Source organism: Neodiprion pinetum, chromosome 7 (assembly GCF_021155775.2).
Source record: "Neodiprion pinetum isolate iyNeoPine1 chromosome 7, iyNeoPine1.2, whole genome shotgun sequence".
NCBI classification, from domain to species: domain Eukaryota; kingdom Metazoa; phylum Arthropoda; class Insecta; order Hymenoptera; family Diprionidae; genus Neodiprion; species Neodiprion pinetum.
Window position 1 is genome coordinate 24997261 of NC_060238.1, and position 20155 is coordinate 25017415.

A 20155-nucleotide genomic window follows, 5' to 3' on the forward strand; every position below is an offset into this window, starting at 1 on the left:
AAATAACTATTATAGAGCACACTTATAATTTTCTAATGATTTAAAGCCGCGTACATAACGAAAATCAACGAATCGAAATAAGAAATATGCATTATTATTCAATCAGTATTGATTGTATATTTCTTATTTCTATTCCTGTTTTTTTTTCCATTCTATGATGGGTGTAACGATCCTCGATGCTAAAATCAATGTAGAATAATTTGTAAAGTTGGTATTTTCGAACTATTACCCGCAATGGTTACGGATACATCAGTAAACAAACAGTTATTCACCAAATCATATTATAAGTAGTTGTTATTGAACGTCGAGTTGATGATTTTCGGACATGAAAGAAAAAACAGATGAAAATATATATTAATGTAGCGCCTGTTTGCACGTAAAAATGTTTATAAGAGTTGTATGAATGATTTATAAGCGTTTTGGGTACAGTGAGCACAGGCATCCGAAATCACGTGTTTATCTGGCGTCGCACTTGTGTCAATTTGCCATAGAAAAATTGTCGGGATTGAGGGGTATAAATACAGACCTATAATGCGATTCGAGTTCACCGCCGAATTGTTACTGCCGAAGTACCGAATAGCACTTATTCGCCAATATGAAGCAAGCCACCACTCTGATTCTCACCATTTTGGTGTGCTTTCAATTCTACATGGCAATCGATGCTGCACCGGCTCGTAAGTATAATATACGTACATACATCATAAAATTACTAGATAAATTTTTTTGATCGTATACATAGCTATCAGCGAATGAATCCGCCACGATTTGTTGTACACCTATTTTTTCAGCAATATTTCGTTATCGTCTTGTTATTTAAATTACAATACAAATGGACCTCGTGGTACAAAATACTTAATAGTATCGTAATTTTGTACATTTTTATGTTTCAGCTGGCTTGTTTTCAAGCTTATTGAGTTCATTGGTTTCTGATACGGCTGCCGCGAATTCAGCGGCGGTTTCGACGGCAGAAAGTGGCGCTGAAACCGTTTTGTCACTTTTAACGGGAGGGGCATCCTCGGATTCAGACACCGAAACCACAACCACCGAGGCGGCAACAACTACCACGGAGGCTGCAACAACGACCACGGAAGCGGAAACAACTACCACCGAGGCGGCAACAACAACCACAGAGGCGGCAACAACGACTACAGAGGCGGCAACAACTACTACTGAGGCGGCAACAACGACTACTGAGGCGGCAACAACTACTACTGAGGCGGCAACAACGACTACTGAGGCGGCAACAACAACCACAGAGGCGGCAACAACGACTACAGAGGCGGCAACAACTACTACTGAAGCGGCAACAACGACTACTGAGGCGGCAACAACGACTACTGAGGCGGCAACAACTACTACTGAGGCGGCAACAACGACTACTGAGGCGGCAACAACTACTACAGAGGCGGCAACAACAACCACAGAGGCGGCAACAACGACTACTGAGGCGGCAACAACTACTACAGAGGCGGCAACAACAACCACAGAGGCGGCAACAACGACTACAGAGGCGGCAGCAACTACTACTGAGGCGGCAACAACGACTACTGAGGCGGCAACAACTACTACAGAGGCGGCAACAACAACCACAGAGGCGGCAACAACAACCACAGAGGCGGCAACAACGACTACAGAGGCGGCAGCAACTACTACTGAGGCGGCAACAACGACTACTGAGGCGGCAACAACTACTACTGAGGCGGCAACAACGACTACTGAGGCGGCAACAACTACTACAGAGGCGGCAACAACAACCACAGAGGCGGCAACAACAACCACAGAGGCGGCAACAACTACTACAGAGGCGGCAACAACAACCACAGAGGCGGCAACAACTACTACAGAGGCGGCAACAACAACCACAGAGGCGGCAACAACAACCACAGAGGCGGCAACAACGACTACTGAGGCGGCAACAACTACTACTGAGGCGGCAACAACGACTACTGAGGCGGCAACAACTACTACAGAGGCGGCAACAACAACCACAGAGGCGGCAACAACAACCACAGAGGCGGCAACAACGACTACAGAGGCGGCAACAACGACTACTGAGGCGGCAACAACTACTACTGAGGCGGCAACAACGACTACTGAGGCGGCAACAACGACTACAGAGGCGGCAACAACGACTACTGAGGCGGCAACAACTACTACTGAGGCGGCAACAACGACTACTGAGGCGGCAACAACGACTACTGAGGCGGCAACAACTACCACGGAGGCGGCAACAACGAGCACAGATGAAGAATCCGATTCAGCTTCAGCATTAGAAGCCGCGGCTTCATCAATAGCATCGGATGCTTCTTCTGCGGCTTCATCAGCAGTCTCAACTGCAGAATCTTCGGCTTCATCGGCAATCTCAGCTGCAGAATCTGCTGCCTCATCTTTGACCGATTCATCATCGAGCTGCAGTGATTTGCTAAGTAAGTAGAGCATTATTTTTAAGCACCTATAACCGTATTGTGAGGCATATCAGCTACAATATCACACGGTTAAGATGGTAAAGATGAGATTGGCATTCGGATAATTTGTGCTCCGATATACAGCAACATAAAGGTATTTTCGCAGAAGAGTAAGAAACTCCAACTACAAAGCGAATCAGAAACAAAATTATTTTTGGCTTAGTATAGTTTTCGTTTATAATATTCTTTTCAATATTTGCCTGTTTCAGCGTGTCTCGAGGCAACGATTACGTCGGCGGTAAGTGACGACGAGTCAGTGGTATCCTCTGCTGTAGAAGACACGGAATCGATTGGTAGTTTTTTCACAAATTTATTTGGATAGAATTCATTACATGTACGCTGAAGGTTGCCTGAAACCTGCTGCATGATAATATCGATTGTCAATAAAGTACATTGTACCCACATCATTCGAATTTTACAATTAACCTTATTGTTAGACAATTTTCCAGACAATTGCTGCTCCGGGATTGCAGTGCGAAACGACATTGTTGTAATATTGTTATAGGTATACCTAAAATGCAACCCCAGTGAACGTAACTAAATGATCAACTAGCGCCTACTGGTGCAAAATCCCCAATATTTACTTGATCGTTACCAAGCAAATCGGTGGAACCCAGTTAAATGAGGACTTGCAATTGATCTTCCCGTTTGCATACCAATATTAACTATGAGACCACCGTCGAAGTGTGACGAATGAACAGAAAAATCAGTGAATTATTATGAAATTTTTTAAGTTCCAAAAAGCTCAGATTAGTCTGCGATTGACATTAATTTTCGCTTGCAATTACAGCTGATACAGCGTAAAATCGACTTCTTTACAATTATTCTGTTCAAAACTCGAAGACTTTTCGATTTCAACACCAACTTAAAAATGCTTCGACGTGGCCCGTTTGGCTGCATGACAAATAGTATAACAGTTGGTGAGAAATCAAGAAATTTTTTCCGAAAAGTAGAGCTGGAAATTAGGAAAATGCCAGGGAATTCTTTACTTCGAATTCTGTCGCCAATGTAAAAACATTTCATCCGTGAAATCCTCAAGAATCCACATTGAAAATATGTGTTTGGTGCTTTTTGAAAGTAGTAGTTAATTGTTATGCTGATGCAGTAATCCGGTAAAGGTGAAGATTATACTCAAATTATGCTCCACTTTCTACAATTTTTCTTGCCTTTCCGACGAATATTTTTTTCGAATACTATCAATGCTGTAAATGTACGGCGTAAATTATTGGTTCGTTATTTCGTTGTATATGTATAAGCAAGGCTTATTTACGCGCAGTGGATGATTTGTTGTCAATGTTTGTTGAGAATAGTCTGTTTTTCACTGATATTGCTAGTGAATAGTTCAAGATTTTTTTTTTTTTCACTTTACATACAAGCACTAGTTATGATCTGGTTTAGTACGCATTTATGATGTAAGGGTAAAGGCTCGAAATTATATGTACGTGCCCAAATGGTGTCGCAGTTGTATCGATTGGGAAAATGTAAATTGGCATTTAAAATTGAATTAGTATTGCTCTATTAGTATTTTCGTGTGCTTCCAATTACTCTACGCTGCGATCGACGCTACCGTCTTGTAAGTATATTCAGGATCATTGTTGGAAGTAACTAAAAAAACAAACAAATAAAGCAGGAAACTACAGGTATCTTACGGTATGCTAATATAGTGAAGCAAAACGAAATTACTTTTGGCTATAAACAGTTTTAAGCGTAATCAGTTTCAACATTCGCTCGTTTCGACACATGCGAAAAATGTGGTAGGATCGTCAATAATTATAATTAGCTCGCGTCAGCCGCAAATGGCGCAAAAACACGTGTCGAATCATTAGCCGAGTGGGATGATTTCGACGCTTGCCAATACTACAAATGACATTCGATATATTTACGCCACTTACGCTGAAAATTACCTGAAGCCTGTGAAGCGATAATGTGATTTTTAATAAAGCCTATTATGCCTGTATCATTCGAATTTTACAAGCCTTTAAAATTTCACGGCCTATTACACTGTTGTATTACACACCTGTAGCGCATTCTTAGCTAACGGCAAATAAACCCATAAACAATTAGATGTAGAGAAAGGCTTTGCGACAGACATCGCTGTGATATATAATATTACAAAAGGTTTCGGATTCAATATCCGACACGAGGGTTAAAAAAGGTAACCCGCGTTGCGAAAACAACGTTAAAAGGGTTCTCCGAGTAAAGAAAGTAAGATGCAATTCAAATGAAGTACAAGCAAAGACAAAATCTGAAAAAAGACGGTGCGTCCAATTATATAATTGATATCTCTTTGAAGTGTGAGACATGGTCGTTCACAAAATATTGTTAGTCGACTTGAAGCAACGGTATTGGTTGGAATATTTGATAAATCAGTCGATTAGAAGGTTTTAATGTTCATATTATTTAACAGATATAACCGGGGTGACGACTGAACCGAGAAATCAAAGAAGTGAAGGATTTTTAATAAGAATTCGGAATTCTGCAAAGCTTAGCGAAAGTCTTGAAGAAATTTTGAATATTGGATTCCTCATTCACAGAGAAATTTGGGGGTCATTAATATCGCTTGGAATCATGTCGTGTATAATCGTGTGATATCGTCTACATACTTTATAATTATTCTGCAAAAACTTAACGCTGACCTGAAAAAAGCTCCGTGGCACGAGGAACATTATTTTTCGCCTATTTCATCTGATGCCAGCCAATTAGAACGATGAGAATTTTATAAAAACGCATAAAACGGATTGTTATCACTTCGTTAAAGTAAAAATTCTACGCAGTTCTCGTTAGGCGTTATCATACGAATTTGCGGTTGAGAAACAAACAAACGAGAGCAAATATGCGTAACACGGCGCGCATATGTTGGATATTGATCAAATAATTAATTAGTACGTATTTAGATTATAAGCGTAAATTCCTAAAATCAGGTGGTACAGCTAGCGTCGCTCTCGTATCAATGCGTGGCAAAAATTTCGGGATTGACGATCGGTATAAATACCGACGGACTTGGGATTTGCATTCACCGCTGAATTAGCTACTCAAGCCTAAGTACCTCCACATATTCAACAACATGAAGCAAGTAGCCGCCCTGTTTTTCACCTTTTTGGTGTGCTCCCAACTCTACGCTGTGAGCGACGCTGCTCCCTGTAAGTATTCACGAACACTGTTTACCTGCAAATAATTGGAAAAACTACTGGATAATACTTTTTTTTATCGTGTAATTATCGGAGGATCAATTCGCCGGATGGTTATCGATGTGCCCTTCGAATATATACATTTTATTGCCATGATCTTCCGGTAATAAACTTTTGTGCGAATAATTATACTGATGTCTCTTCATCGCTACAGTGATTTTATGAATTTTTATGTTTCAGCTGACCTTTTCTCAAGCCTGACAAGTGCTATAAAAACCGCGGCTGCAACTGCGGCAAATCAGACCTCAACTGCGATTGAAACCGCGGAAACCGCGGCTGCAACTGCGGCAAACCAGACTTCAGATGCAGCTTCGGCAGTGTCTTCTGTGGATACAGACGCAGCTTCAGCATTAGCATCCGCGGCTTCGTCAGCAGCTTCAGAAGCAGAATCCGCGGCTTCCTCAGCAGCTTCAGCAGCAGAATCTGTGGCTTCTTCAGTGATTTCGAGTGCAGAATCTGCCGCCTCATCTTTGACCAGTGATTCATCATCATCGTGCACCGACACGCTGAGTAAGTATACATGTATACGGCATTACCTGCCAGCATCTGCTTTGCGAGGGACATCAGCTGCAGAAAGTGAAGAATGATACGAAGATGACGATAACGGCACGACATTGCGGCTCTTAACTACATAATTCATGCAGCGAACATGAGAACGTTATCGCAGAGCAAGAAACTCCGCGCGTATCGTAGTATACTAATAAAATGAAGCGTACCGAATTATTTTTCGCCGACAGTTATACTCGTGATATTCATCAATATTTGCCTGTTTCAGCATGCGGCGAGGCAGCGGTTTCGTCGGCGATAACTGACATGGAATCACTTGCAACCGCCATGAAATCAAACTACGAATCAATTGCTGATTTCTGGACTAATTTATTTACGTAGATTAAATAAAATTCATCACATCCACCCTGAAGATTGCCTGAAGCCTAATGAAATGATAATATATAAACTCTAGTAAAGCAGTGTATCTATCAATCGTTAAATTTTACAAAGTTGACATTTTTTTTCGCTCTTGTATGATATTTGGCTGCCAGATTACCCTCGAAACACCTGTTAGATATTTTATTAGCTGGCATCGGCACTTGTGTCGAGTAGCTCCGTTATACGAAAGCTTTCAATGTAACGCTGAAACTTTTGTGAACTGAACAGATGCGACAAAATAACTAAGCAGGTATACGACAACTCTTTTGTAATAATGTTTAATATTATTAACTATTATTTCATTGCGATTCTCATATAAGTAATATGGTATTTTAAGAAATGCGATAACTATGATCATTAAATAAAATATATAACAGATGCAGCTGTACTAGCAAAAATTAGTTACTCGTAGTGACCATAATTACGATGACTGAAAACAGAACACACGACGAAAAGACGAAGAATAAAAAAGAAGTGCGATGGCCGGGAATCGAACCCGGATCAACTGCTTGGAAGGCAACTATGCTGACCATTACACCACCATCGCACATGATGACGGTAACATTATTTAGTGTTAAGAAGGATTGTAATAACATCTGCTTTTGACTTTGCATACTCTCAACTCGAGACTTTTTAACGTATAAATAACAAGTAATATTGGTGATTTATTTAAACTTATTTTGAACTACGTGAAAACCAGCGTATACTAATCTAGAAGATATATGTGTAAGAGCGTCAATCGCGCTCTATTCTAAATTTAGAATTTAGACGTTAATTGGCAGCTAGCTGATATCGCGATATTTTTGTCGGTAATACAGCGCGAAAAATGATTCTTGACACTTTAATTTATATCCAAGAATTAACTGATAACTAATTTCTTTTGTATGAACGTACGTGTACATTTACGTTACGGAGTAAGATCATTCATCGAACAAACGGTCAAGCAGACGAAAAAGTAGTCAATGAACGTATCCGTTCATTCGCTCGTCGATCTCTCGAATTCACAGAATCATCGTATAGAAACTATGTTTTGAAAAAAACTTTCAAAATGGAAAATATCGTGACACAAACATGAAGAAAGTGATTATATTCCTAATTGATCGCGGTTATTCCATGTTCGTGCAATGAATATAAAATATTATTCATACCTACGTGTATTATATATACGTATAAACAAATAAAGACGAACGACTTCAAAACTTGTCCGTTTTCGTTTCGTGTTTACATGCCGACAGTATTATCGAACATGCATTGAAGACATCTCCTGAATTCCGTTTGAAATCTCCATGAGGCATCGTCACTGTGCATCAACTGATCCGTATGCTAGAAGAATTTAGTATAGAAATTAACTTAGTATGCAGGAAACTGATTCACGTTCTTATCAAAGAACAGCCGGCTGCACATCTGAAAGTTAAACGTGTTACACCTGCATAGAAACCTGATGGTGACAGCGGTCAATTTGAAAGTCTTTGTACAGTATTAGAATTTGAAAATTCACAAGTTGATCAATGAAATGTATATGTGCAGCCTTTGAATATGAAGTACATGAATTTGAATTACTCCATTCACTATACGCTTTGCGATTATGTGTGTCATTTCTCGTGCAACTTTTTTTTATCATCGCATTACGAAGCGAGCTATTTTTAATGATATGAGGGTAAAAACTAGCAACAATGCCGATATTAACACGGGCGCTGAAGAGTTATTATTATCTGTAGAAATTGACTATACGAATTTAAAACACATCAGTGGCACACGCCTTTTAGCCTTATTTTTCGTTTCACGGAGGATTCATTTTACCGAATAACTGAAAGTTCTCCTACTTTCGCTTTAACAAGTACCTGCGGCCTTGACATTACTGCTGCGTGGAAAGAAATTGGAGCATCGCTACGAACATGAAAAGTCGTTGATCAGGTTTCTTTTATGAGAAACGTAGACGGTATGTTTGAGGATTTACTATGCCCGTGATTTAGTAACTCAAATCGAAACTTAACTAATAGTAATTACCGTAAAAAACGTAATTAATTAGTCTCTTGAAGCGATGAGTACAAATTATTCATAGCAATGAAAATCGAAATGAACGCTTCGAAGAAAACTCATATTGCAGTTGGTAGGATCAAAGCATTAAAAATCCCTGCGTGGGAAATGTAAAAAAGAAATTTAAAAATAAAATGTATCAACAATCTCAAAGGTCAAAGTGACAGAGTTCTGGAGCATGAGACTTAATGGCAGTCCAGTTCTGACCCCTTGCTTTCCCTGAGAGTAACAAATACCGTTTGCTTCCTTTTTCTTTTCATCGCTCTGGATGAGTGGGTTTCGGATGTTCTCCTACCACCGCACCTCGTTTCAATAAGACTTCTTTTACCTTCTCTTATTTAAGTAGGGGTTCACGGGGGTATAAAACAGTAAGAAAGTGATTCGCAGAGCAGTTTCTACTCGTCTCTAGATCTTTCCGTGTAACACCAAGAGACCGTAGGATAAATTTACAATTTTTAATCTAGTCCGTTACTTTACGTTGGGATTTACGTGCGAAAGGAGGCATCATGTTTCGTGTAAGCCAAACTTGACAGTAAATAATTTATAGTAATAAGGTAGAGACTATTTCCGAATTTGATTTTGAAAATTTAGTAAGCAAATAGTCAATTGCATATTACTTCAAAGCCATGAAAAGTAATTTACAGTTACTTCTCTCACCTGAAAAGCTATCAGAAATCTGAAAAGAAAAAACCTATTTGATTGTAATCAACGTAACCCAAACAGCACAAATCTTGAAGTCGTTAAAAATAAGTCTAAACAGGATGTATTATGCGCCATTTTCTAACGCCTAAAGGATATCTTTACGTCCAAAAAATATCTTCGTACCTAAAAGATGTCCTTGGGGCGTCAGAGACGCTAGAAATGGCGCATAAGACATCCTTTAGATGTCTTTTCGACGACTATAAGATTTCTACTGTCTGGGAATCTTTTGCCTGGGTGAACTTTTGTAACAGAGTTTTCTATTCACAGTTTGCTCTAGTCGCAGCGTGCGCAACTGTCATCTTTGCCGAACCTCCGCCTAGTAAGTATGTCCCAATTTTAAAAAATCGAAGAAATCAGGCCAGCACTTCTGTGCCTTAATTATACCCACTGAAAAAGCAAAAGCTCAAAAACCAGAGCCATGAAAGTTTCTCCTCTGACTGATCGTTCACATAAACGACACCCGTAACTCACCACCTAATATCAGTCTCCGTGAATTAATCATCAGGTTACTCGAGCGGAGGATACTCAAGTGGAGGACTTATAGACGGAGGAGGTGGAGGCTATGACTACAGCAGCAGCTCAGGAGGAGGTGGTTACGACTTCGGCGGCGGAGGAGGAGGAGGCGGTCATGGATCCGACGTTGATTTCGCCAGTTATTCCTCAGGGGGTCTAGGACAGGGTGGAGGAGGCAGCGGCCACGATAGCTTTTCAGGCGGCTACTCCTCCGGCGGCTATTCCTCCGGAGATCACGGAGGAGGCTCAGGATCTTTAGGCAGCATCGGAAGCTCATATTCCTCAGGAAGTTATGGAGGAGGTTCTAGCAGTCCGCACAGCATCAAGACCTCATACTCCTCCGGAGGTGGTGGTGGTCACGGGGTGTCGAGTCTGGGTGGCTACTCCTCGGGAGACGGCGGACACTCTGGATCCAGTTTTGGGGGATACTTCGGAGGAGATAGCGGCTCAAGCTTCGGTAGCTACTCGAGTAGCTCCGCTCCTAGCCACGGAGGATTCAGCGGAAGCAAGGGACACGGTGCACCGAGCTTCGTTGGAGGCGGTTACTCCGTTGGCGGACACTCTTCGAGCCCCGGTAGTTTCTCCTCCGGAGGATACAAAAGCGGACCGAGTCTAGGAGGAAGCCACGGCGGCAGCAGCTACAGTCTAGGCGGTGGTGGTGGATACCCAGCAAGCTATGCTTCCAGTCCCAGCGTAAGTTACTCCTCCGGGGGACACGGGGGAGGAGGATATTCCTCTAGCGGTCCAGGAAGTCGAGGATATTCTTCGGGCGGGCATGGAGGAGGTGGATATTCGTCCGGGGGAAGCGGGAAGATCATTTTCGTGAAATCGGGTGGAGGAGGCGGAGGCGGATACTCGAGCGGTCCGAGTCATTCGAGCGGCTCCAGCTATTCCAGCGGACCGAGCTACTCAAGCGGAATATTTGGAGGCGGCGGGTATAAAGGAAAGATCAGTAGTTTCGACGGCGGTCCATCGTATTCAAGTTATTCCGGTCCAAGCTTCGGTAGCAGCCACGGAGGATTCTCTGGAAGCTCCAGCCTCGGAGGTGGATACTCGGTCGGAGGACCTGCTGGATATTCCAGTGGTTATTCATCGGGCGGCGGACATGGCAGTTCATTCTCAGGATATGCTTGATTATATCGATTGTAAAGCGTCGTGTTTAGGTTTAATCCAGGTTGGAGACAATGTTATTGTTATACTATTGTAAATATTTATTTTCATTACCGTCAGCTGTCTGTCTAGGCATAAGTGCACACGTTTTTTACCTGCCTTGTTTATAATAAAATACATTGTGAAAATGAACGATTGTCGCGTATAATTCTGACTCCACGTTTTATGATTAATTACCATTAAACACTCCTGGACTAAATTAATGATCCCTGTGCAAAAATTTATATATCACTCTTCTTGATGCACTGTTCTGACAGTACGGATCAATCGACGGTCTAGATATATCAGGAACAATGAAAATATTGGACATTAGTTACTTGGTAGAAATACGTCGAGGATTTATCTTGCTGTGTACAGCCTGTACATCAGGCAGAGCTGTTAAAGGAGGTGTTCTAGAAATTTTAGGTTTCGCTACAAAAGCCTCTGTTTCATTGTCCAAGGTGAAATCGTATTTTCCATGAGGAGCGGCTCCTGCTTGGTCCTCGCCGTTGCACCCCCTGTATAATAAAAGTATGTAACTTGAAATTATTTTTGTTATATAAAGTACGTAAAAGGGAGTTGTATGCACATCAAACTAGTCGAGAATAAACTGCTAGGGAGATGACCCACTTAGTTGTAGGTCATTTTTGCATACTTCCGTAAAACCGTTAGCAACCAGACTCGACTTGAAGGTGCATTTACTATTTAACACTTGAAAACTGGTTTACCAAGAACGACTTTTCTCCTACACTTTTATAAGTTCAAGTGAGAATCTGCCAGCATTTCGTTTATTCAAGATTCTCTACTTTCTCGAAGAGGAATATGCACCTGAATTTAAAAAAGAAAGAAAAAAAAACGAGAAAAAGAGAACTGAGGCGTATGTATGCCAGTCGTAAAAGGACGAGTCAATCTAATATATCTTATAAAATTGTCGGCACTCCAAACCAAATAAAGTCACACAGTATTCTTTTAACGATTCGCATACATTATGAAATTTTATTTATTAGTTTATATAATAATTTTATAATAAAATTGACCGTAAAAAAGTGCAAAAATAAGGAAGCACGTAGTAATAAAGCTATCGTAAAATAACGTAAAACTAGATGAATAAAAAATAAATGGTTTAGATTCTTGACTTTCACTCACAGTGAGGCAATGCTGCTAAACTTCTCTGTTTCTGCAAAAAAAAGTTTACACCGTATTAATGATATCGGTCAATTCGTGTTCTATTTTTTTAATTATTTAAATTAAAACTGCGTCTTTGACAGTAACAATTTTCGGTTATTGTCAGAACTTAATTGTATATTTTACTGGCCGCTCCAGCTACACAACGGACTTTTACGTGTTGTAGAGCATTCGATATTTATGTGGTACATATAGCTGCACTGCTTTCTAAATGCCTTTACCATCATGTATGAGTAGGATCATGTGAAAGTTTCCAAACTTTCACTGAAAATGTCGCTTTTATTTTTGTTATTTTTATTTGTCACGTTAGTTTTATCTCCTGCCACAATATGCCCTTTAATAATGTCAATCACCTTTTCCACTTTTCATTCAAATTATACAATTTGTGCATCCTGAACTGATTCAAATTTCATACCTGCCACAAGGCTGTTGCAAGCTGTTCCTAGCGTACTGGACGAAGCTAACGTTGTCTTACTGCTACCCCTGAAAAAATGTGAAAAAATGAACACAATGTGAGTCCAGTGAATATCTGGTAAAAACCTTATAACTTTGGCTGCAACATAAATAATAGGAAGCGTTCGAATGTACATAATGTGCCGAAGCTTAATATTTGATGTCAATTACGCACTTGGAGCTTTGATTCGCATACAAACAGACAGCTGCTTCGCTATTATCTGATTCTTCAGAATAGTTCAATCTGACAGCTTTTAATTTTTGTTCACGTCGTTCGGAAAGACTGACAGAGTTCAATTTTTGTTTACGTAATGCTTTCGAGCGTCTGTGTGATTTCTGAGACTCGTTGGATTGTCTAGGTTCTGTTGATGATTCCTTTCTTGTCACAGTCGGTGAGTGAATAGATTTCAAAGTCGGCTGAGCAGATTTGTTAGAAGTGTTTACAGATTCATAGGTCCGAGTAAAACTACAGAAGAATGGAGAGCAAGTACTCGTTCGTGATTTGTTAGACCGAACTTCGATCTTAGTATCACTGTCGGTAGTTGCCGTTGTTAGGGAAGCTCTCGAATTCATATCACTGATGGAGCGACTGTTTATTTCAGAAAGTGACGGATAAGTCTGAGCCGTTTGCTTTCCCTTAAAAATTAATCGCCAATTCAAAACATTATCTATCTGCATTGTTTTTGTGGAACTTGTACCTGTGTCACGTGTGCCGATAGCCTTGACAGCAAAGGTGGTATGTCAAGGTGCAATAACGACTTTATGGGTGAAGTGGCAATGGGTCGTTGGCAAACAGATTCTTTTCTTCGCAAGGATAAATGTTGCATTGTTAGTCTTTGAGAAAATTAATGCATGACGGATAACGATAATACGTGAGTAAAATTAAACTCCAAAAATATAAAAGAAGCAAGCTTTACCTCGGGGATAGTCCTATATCTCGCGTCGGTGTTTCAACATCATTTCGATGTTTGCTCAGTGTATTTTTTTGGGGGTTTGGAATTTTTAACGAATTTCTTCTAGAATGCATCTTTGGTGTTTTTGGTCTAGACTCGAAAACGTTTACACTTTCTGTTTGTGTGATCAATGGCGCGATGGAATAACATGAAGCGAGCAATGCTTCTCCAGACAATTCACCAGAATGAACTTTGACGGGATCTCCTTCTTCCAGCTCATCTTCCAGTACATCGAGCTCTTCCTAATTTAAATATCACCTTATATAAATCAATGAAATTCAGTAAGATACGATTATTATTTTGGAAAGCTCACATTATCGTCATCCGCCGTTTCATAGTCCTCTGAGTTGGTGGTATAATCACGGTTGTGAATTTTTAAAATATGGTCCAAATGTTTTCTACAAATTAATAATCAATCGACAGCGATAAATTAAACATCTTTACTGTGAGCCTATATTCACCTTATTTCTCCTGAATTTCGCCCTCGATGATATTCCAATACAGCTGTAAGTCCCGATTTTTTTGCTTCCTCGTTTATTACTTGGTTTGATAAAAAACTATTTAATGATCCGTTGATGTAGGGTAGTGCCTGATACAGAAGGTGAACGATAAGTGACTGGCATCAGTAACAATTGACAAAATACTCTTTGCACGAATCTTTGTAAATATGCTCACAGGTGCATGATCCGTGGCTAGTAAAGTAGTCAGAGTAGAAATAACCACGGAAGCCATAGCCGATGCTCGTATCTGTGCTGCTTTGTGCAAGGATAGATTCATCAGGAGTGCAGTGGCATATTCCAATCTATACGAGCCAATTTTATCGCTTTCCGACTTCAAGTGAAATATCAGCCATTCCACAAGTCCAGTTTCGATCATGTAGAGTCGTTGCTGTTTTCGCAATGACATTTTTTGCAGCATTGCGATTATCATATCGCAAGTGAATGAATCTATCGACTCACCATTGTTTCCATTGAGGCATTTGACAATCTGAAACAAGATGGTTTATAATTTCCACGATTTTTGGAATATTCACATTGTACTTTAAGCTTACCAAGTTGAGCAGCGTAGCTCCAACAGCCAAGTAATCTCTCCCGCATCTCAGAGAAGCCAAAGTGTTGATTAACCTCGCTGCTGACTGTTGCAGGGGATGAGGAGTGGCTACGTCTTTGGGCATTAATAAATAAGGCAGGATTTGTTTACCGCTGTCGCAAGCCACTTGAGCATGTAGTCCCAAAATATCTCCTCTCAGGTACTCGTTCACAGTTTCATCCCGGTCTCCCGGTTGACTGAGAGTAAGTTTCTGTAAGAACGACGGTCTTGATAATAGTGATTAATTCAGTTTGCCATACAGGATCGTATTTCTGGTGTCATGTACAAATTTTATCCGAAACTGTATTATGGACCGTACTCACCCAACGCAAGGCTTGCAATAGTAATAACTTTGTTTTAACGCTCCCATTGATCAAATGAAATTTAATTTTTTTGTAATCCAATAGTTTTGGAGATACAGAATTGATGTTAAGGCCAATGTGACTGGGTGCTTCTGTGAGGTCTGTATGTTTTAATTCCACTTCTTGATCAAGCAATGTTTTCGTCTAAGGATCACATTGCATGAAAGTTTAGTGAACAATGAGAAAAAGAATCAAATTTATCTGCCCACAAAATCATTCAGCTTACCTCAGAAGTATTTTCTCTTACGTTATGATTGAAGAGGTCTGGAAATATGGTGATACATGATTCCAACATATTTTGCAGATCGACTGCCTCTCCTCTGACTGAATTTTCAAGCGCAGCCGTTAATTCTCCGGCGATTCCTATCAACTTATGATAATCCGAATGTAGTTTGTGAAATCTGATCTTCAACTTTTCATGGTTGCTTTGAATACTGTACAAATGAGATTTAGTCAGTGATAATTCTGGGTTCGTTTGAATCGGTGTTTTCATGTTTTTTGTTAGCATAGAACAATTCAAAACTGCTGCAGGCTGGCGGAGATCGCTTGTAGATATAAAATTTGTCGTCGTCGTTACGGTACTGATCCGGGTCTGTGCGCTTCTGATGAGACAAAAATTGAACATTCAAGAATATAGGATCGTTCGTCTAACAGTAATATTCTTCGCCTCATTTCAATACTTACTTGGAATGTATTCTACATGAGCGTTTCTTAGCATGGCAGCCAAGTCGATCAATTATGTTGTGATTTTCTCTAAACATTGGGATATTTCTATCATTCGGGGCAATATCTATGTTATCCACTGTTTGCTGGGGAATCAGTCTCATTATTGTACTTCTGGTTATCTCCAACGGCATTCTCGGAACATCATTTTGAACCATAGGTATCTTGCCAGCTGGATTCATACTCATTAATTTGTCCTCGAAGTCTTTCAAATTCTCACACGTCAGAGGCACGTTTACAACATTTCCTTGAACGCATACGTAAGGTCTGCTTGCCGTTGTCATCGTCTCTGTGGACGTTTTTTGAGATGCCGTTAATCGAATCTGAGGACAAGATATCAAAGAATCATGAATTAAGTTTGCTTTTGATGAACACACCGTTTTACGCCAATTACGATACAAGTACCTGCTTCCGATTCATGAGGAAAACTTGTATAGTCTTTGTCAACTCCTCCATCCAACTAATTTCGAATAATTCTGGGAACGTAGTGTAGGTTTGATCATCATCCAGGCAGGGAAGGGCAAAAAAAGGTAAAAAATCCGTTTTCTCTTCAAATTCGCGACCATCTGTCTCCATATAAGTTCTCAGTTGTTCCATGGCGTCAGTCATCATTTGCTTCGATTGATTATCATCTCCCTGTGGTAGAAATTTATAAACAAAACCATCTTTCTAATCGTGCTCAGTATCGGAGCCAAACATACTAGAGAGAAAAGCGAACCTCTCTTCCAAGAAAATACATTTCAGCAGCGTTCTCAAGTATTTTCATCATTTGTGTTCTCGAAACTTCGTCAGACCCTGTATTTGAGAAAATCAGTTGGAATTTGACAGTGAAATTCAAACATACCGAAGTAATAACGATAAGAGAAACACATGCTCACTCTGATCTCTTAGTAGATCCAGTTTTTTGATTCTCAGTGGCAAAACAGCAAAATGCAGGTGAAGTTTGAAGCTCAGCACTTTGTATTCTGTAGTTTCTCTAATGCTTTGTGGGATCAAGTTATTCCAGAGCTGCGATCAGCAGAAAGAACAACAATTAGACTTCAATATTCTTCTCGATTAGATGGTGCTACCTTCGAACCTTACATTAAAAAATTGCTTCCAATTCCCAGCGACGTACTGGGACATAACTGCCTTGCAGACGTCCTTGGGTATCGCATTTTTGGTGCAGAGATGTTCGGTGAGAACATCGAACCCAAGTTTAGGCGCCTCGTGAACCAAGCAATCGGCCGTACTCTCGAACTCATTGTAAAGTAAAAACTACGACAAAAGCAGAAAATAGAATGATTGCCCCTTATCTAGCGAATCTAGGCTTATTGTTAACTTTTGTAATACGATATGACAGACCTGATGAATCAGTTTAACCAGACAGTCATTGACCTGAAACGATCCCAGCAATTCTCCCAACGACGGCTTGCACTGGCTTGTAAAATTCAGTTTCTTATTTTATTTAGAGTTATCCTTTTGGCATTGAAGAAATTTTTATTCCGTACATAAGAACGAATACCTTTTACCATCTATGTCTCCCGTACCTCCAGTCGTCCTTTCCTCCGTCATTTCGCGTCTTAATTTACTTCTATTTACATAATGCGAGAATAATCGATAAAGCGAGGAGGGTTAAAAACGGATCAATTTCGTAATGACGCGCGCCTGAATCCATGACAACGTGGGTAGGCTAGATTTTCAGCGGCAGCCAAAGTGTTCCCGTGAGTTGATCACGTGTTGATCAGTGGATCTCATTCTGTTGACAATTGTTCCATCATTCCGACACGTGGTTTCGACCTGTTCAGATGGGCCGGTTATCATTGCCGGGTATCACACTTAGACGAGTGACGCCCAATTCCGCTAACGTTAATCGAAGCATAAACTAAGTGTAGTCTGACTCTACACAGAAACAACTGAACGCCGTTTAAACTGTGTAATTCCCACCATCGGAACTGATCGGAACCACGGGTCGGAACTATGGAACTCATGAATCGCAAGCGAATATCAACAGAAATGAGATCCACTGGTGAACTACTTGATTAATGCTAAGATGACAGTGACAGTTTACTGCAGACAACTTCGTGATTTTCCCTACTCGGAAAACCGTTGATTGAAGCGCTGAATAATAATGGACTTGGTTTGCGAAAATTTGGAAATTTCATCGGCTTCCATCGTTCCGAAGGTATGATTTTATTCCAAAAATCGATGAACATAATATTGGTTGTGGATATTCGAGGTTATGTTATCTCCTTGCAAAAAAATTCCATTCGATTCATAGATACCGAGAACCGTTCGCTACATTCCAAATTTCATAACGCCGGAGGAAGAGATAGAAATTATTAAGCGGGTGAACAACTCTCCGTTACCAAAATGGACCCAGTTGAGTCATCGTAGACTTCAGAATTGGGGTGGTATACCTCATCCTAAGGGTATGATAGCAGAGGAAATACCGGCAGTGAGTGAGAATACAAGGGCCATTTGTTTCAGCATTTTTTTCTTATTCTGACTCAAAATACATAGTATTTTCTAGGCAGAAGTAGAGGAGGGGGAATAACTTACAATAATCAAAAATCATTTTCTAGTGGTTAACGAAGTATGTTGGGAAAATATCAGGTCTCCAGATCTTCCCAGAAACAAAATTACCCAATCATGTCTTGATCAACGAGTATTTGCCTGGGCAAGGAATAATGGTAAAATAGGATCTCATTTTATAATATGTTTTCTAATACTTTGAGAATATCTCTTCAAAATTGTGGCATTGTTCTTCTTTATGAATAACACAAAATCGTACAGTCTTCTTCCTTTTGTCCCTGATATGGACTGACTTTTTATTATACAGGCACATTCGGATGGTCCATTATTTCATCCTATTGTTACAACAATAAGTTGTGGCTCGCACACTCTCCTGGATTTTTATAAGCGGAATGAGACTGACCACGTAGTAAGTATCTGTAAAAGAAATATTTATAAGGGTGAGAAACTACGAGCTTTTTGACAGTCATTCCTGAATTCTTTATTCTTAGGAAGTTTCTAATCTGGAGTTTACCTTGCTACTTGAGAGAAGAAGTTTACTTATTTTAGAAAACGACCTGTACCACAAGTACCTGCATTCAATTTCTGAGAAGCATTGTGATACGATTTCAAGGGAGAACATTATGAATCTAGATCTCTGTGCTGTGAAATATCAAGAGAATGAAGTGATTGACAGAGGGACAAGATTATCCCTGACTATCAGGCACGTTCCAAAGACCAGCAAGCTCAAATTGAAACTAGGAAGATGATTTTGACGATCTTATTTTGCTCAAATTCATCTCTCAATTACTTTCCTACAATAATCTATTGTTGCAAAACGCTACAGGGGAAAATTTGAAACATTTACCAGGCTGCAGCCTTTGGAGACATACACACATCCACATCCTCGTAATTCTCAAGACTGACGTCCATTATTTCTTCATCAGACTCATCCAACATTCCTTGTAGCGAATGAATCGACGATATTAGCACATGGAATTGTTTTCTTCGCATTTCTAGCTTATGCTCTAATTGTTCAGATTTTTCCTGTAAGAATAAAATAGTTGTTGCCGTACTTTTTCCCAAGAGACACACTTTAATCGGCTAATTGTCGACATAAAAATGAACGATTTACAACTATTTCTAAGATAGGATAAAAAATTTGTCCATAAAATACCTTCAAGGTTCCCAACTCTTTACGCAAAGTGGCGAGCTTCACATCTGTTTCAAGTCTATCAGGCTGTTCGCTGATCACTTTGGCAAGAACGTCATACTCGATTCTATTTTTACGAACACGTTTAGCATCTTGTAGCTCGACCTTAGTTTTCTCAATTTCTTTTTTAGCCTCTTCAATTTGAATACCAATATCCTTTGACATCCTTTCATAATTCTTTAACTCCTCTTGACTCATATTTGCTACGAGACGAGATTTTTTTTGTGCGAATTCACACTGGGCTAGCTGTGACAGCATTCTTTCATGCACAGTATTGTCTGGATCCGGAGTATTTGCCCATTTTAAAAACGACTTCAACAAAACGTTTATCCGTCTATCATCGCCTGTTCCATCTCCATCTATGAGTAGACGACGTCGTATAACTTCCTCTAAAAAATCGTGCAATTAAAAACGTTTAACTAATGTTGTAGTATAATCACAAAGCTAATTTTTTGTATAAAAACACAAAATGAGGTTATGTCTCACTTTCCGGCGCTTATACCGTGAAACTGACATAAATGTCGCATTTACAATTTGATTTTGAATTATATTCGGCTATTTACCATCTGACATATTCGATGATGTAGTGACGTCGGGTTCTTGAAGTTTAAAAATTTTATTCAAGGTGTAAACATCAGCTGGGTCGAACTTCAATTTGCGTTGAAAAGAACCGAATTTTTTCTTCGTTCAACCTCAATTAGAA

At 40.0% G+C, this 20155-nt stretch overlaps 6 protein-coding genes and 1 non-coding gene across 10 annotated transcripts; 4 read left to right on the plus strand and 3 right to left on the minus strand.

The window, feature by feature from the left end:
* Nucleotides 1-549: 549 nt before the first annotated feature.
* Nucleotides 550-2869, plus strand: LOC124223034 (mucin-22-like). The gene is made up of 3 exons (XM_046634642.2): nt 550-674; nt 891-2426; nt 2675-2869. The coding sequence occupies exons 1-3, from the start codon at nt 596-598 to the stop codon at nt 2785-2787; spliced, it is 1728 nt and encodes a 575-aa protein (XP_046490598.1). The 5' UTR covers nt 550-595; the 3' UTR covers nt 2788-2869.
* A 2588-nt stretch (nt 2870-5457) lies between these two features.
* On the plus strand, nt 5458-6962 carry LOC124223035 (uncharacterized). Its single transcript, XM_046634644.1, has 3 exons — nt 5458-5605; nt 5834-6163; nt 6429-6962. Exons 1-3 carry the CDS (start codon nt 5530-5532, stop codon nt 6539-6541), a joined length of 519 nt encoding a protein of 172 aa, XP_046490600.1. The 5' UTR covers nt 5458-5529; the 3' UTR covers nt 6542-6962.
* A 93-nt stretch (nt 6963-7055) lies between these two features.
* On the minus strand, nt 7056-7127 carry TRNAG-UCC (transfer RNA glycine (anticodon UCC)). The gene has a single exon. It is a non-coding gene; the product is annotated as a tRNA-Gly (tRNA).
* A 1849-nt stretch (nt 7128-8976) lies between these two features.
* Nucleotides 8977-11134, plus strand: LOC124223520 (loricrin-like). The gene is made up of 3 exons (XM_046635554.1): nt 8977-9132; nt 9587-9638; nt 9825-11134. Exons 1-3 carry the CDS (start codon nt 9124-9126, stop codon nt 10964-10966), a joined length of 1203 nt encoding a protein of 400 aa, XP_046491510.1. The 5' UTR covers nt 8977-9123; the 3' UTR covers nt 10967-11134.
* LOC124223514 (lisH domain-containing protein ARMC9) lies at nt 10133-17436 on the minus strand. 3 transcript variants are annotated; one of them, XM_046635540.2, is made up of 19 exons: nt 17251-17436; nt 17091-17166; nt 16830-17003; nt 16625-16754; nt 16465-16541; nt 16152-16382; nt 15708-16069; nt 15250-15625; nt 14985-15167; nt 14624-14872; nt 14248-14559; nt 14034-14161; nt 13886-13970; nt 13537-13814; nt 13318-13453; nt 12795-13255; nt 12582-12649; nt 12128-12158; nt 10133-11499 (listed from the first exon to the last, which is right to left on the minus strand). In XM_046635540.2, exons 1-19 carry the CDS (start codon nt 17298-17300, stop codon nt 11316-11318), a joined length of 3591 nt encoding a protein of 1196 aa, XP_046491496.1. In that variant the 5' UTR covers nt 17301-17436; the 3' UTR covers nt 10133-11315. The 3 variants fall into 3 exon arrangements, with proteins under 3 accessions (XP_046491496.1, XP_046491497.1, XP_046491498.1); XM_046635541.2 differs by lacking the exons at nt 12795-13255; nt 13318-13453; XM_046635542.2 differs by lacking the exons at nt 10133-11499; nt 12128-12158; nt 12795-13255 and having other exon boundaries at nt 12584-12649.
* A 61-nt stretch (nt 17437-17497) lies between these two features.
* LOC124223525 (alpha-ketoglutarate-dependent dioxygenase alkB homolog 6) lies at nt 17498-19314 on the plus strand. Its single transcript, XM_046635566.2, has 5 exons — nt 17498-17910; nt 18007-18183; nt 18311-18418; nt 18568-18669; nt 18752-19314. The coding sequence occupies exons 1-5, from the start codon at nt 17857-17859 to the stop codon at nt 19007-19009; spliced, it is 699 nt and encodes a 232-aa protein (XP_046491522.1). The 5' UTR covers nt 17498-17856; the 3' UTR covers nt 19010-19314.
* Nucleotides 18206-20155, minus strand: thoc7 (THO complex 7). 2 transcript variants are annotated; one of them, XM_046635569.2, is made up of 4 exons: nt 20016-20155; nt 19417-19841; nt 19108-19286; nt 18206-18677 (listed from the first exon to the last, which is right to left on the minus strand). In XM_046635569.2, coding segments are annotated over exons 1-4 (615 nt in total). In that variant the 5' UTR covers nt 20026-20155; the 3' UTR covers nt 18206-18676. The 2 variants fall into 2 exon arrangements, with proteins under 2 accessions (XP_046491525.1, XP_046491524.1); XM_046635568.2 differs by lacking the exon at nt 18206-18677 and having other exon boundaries at nt 19089-19286.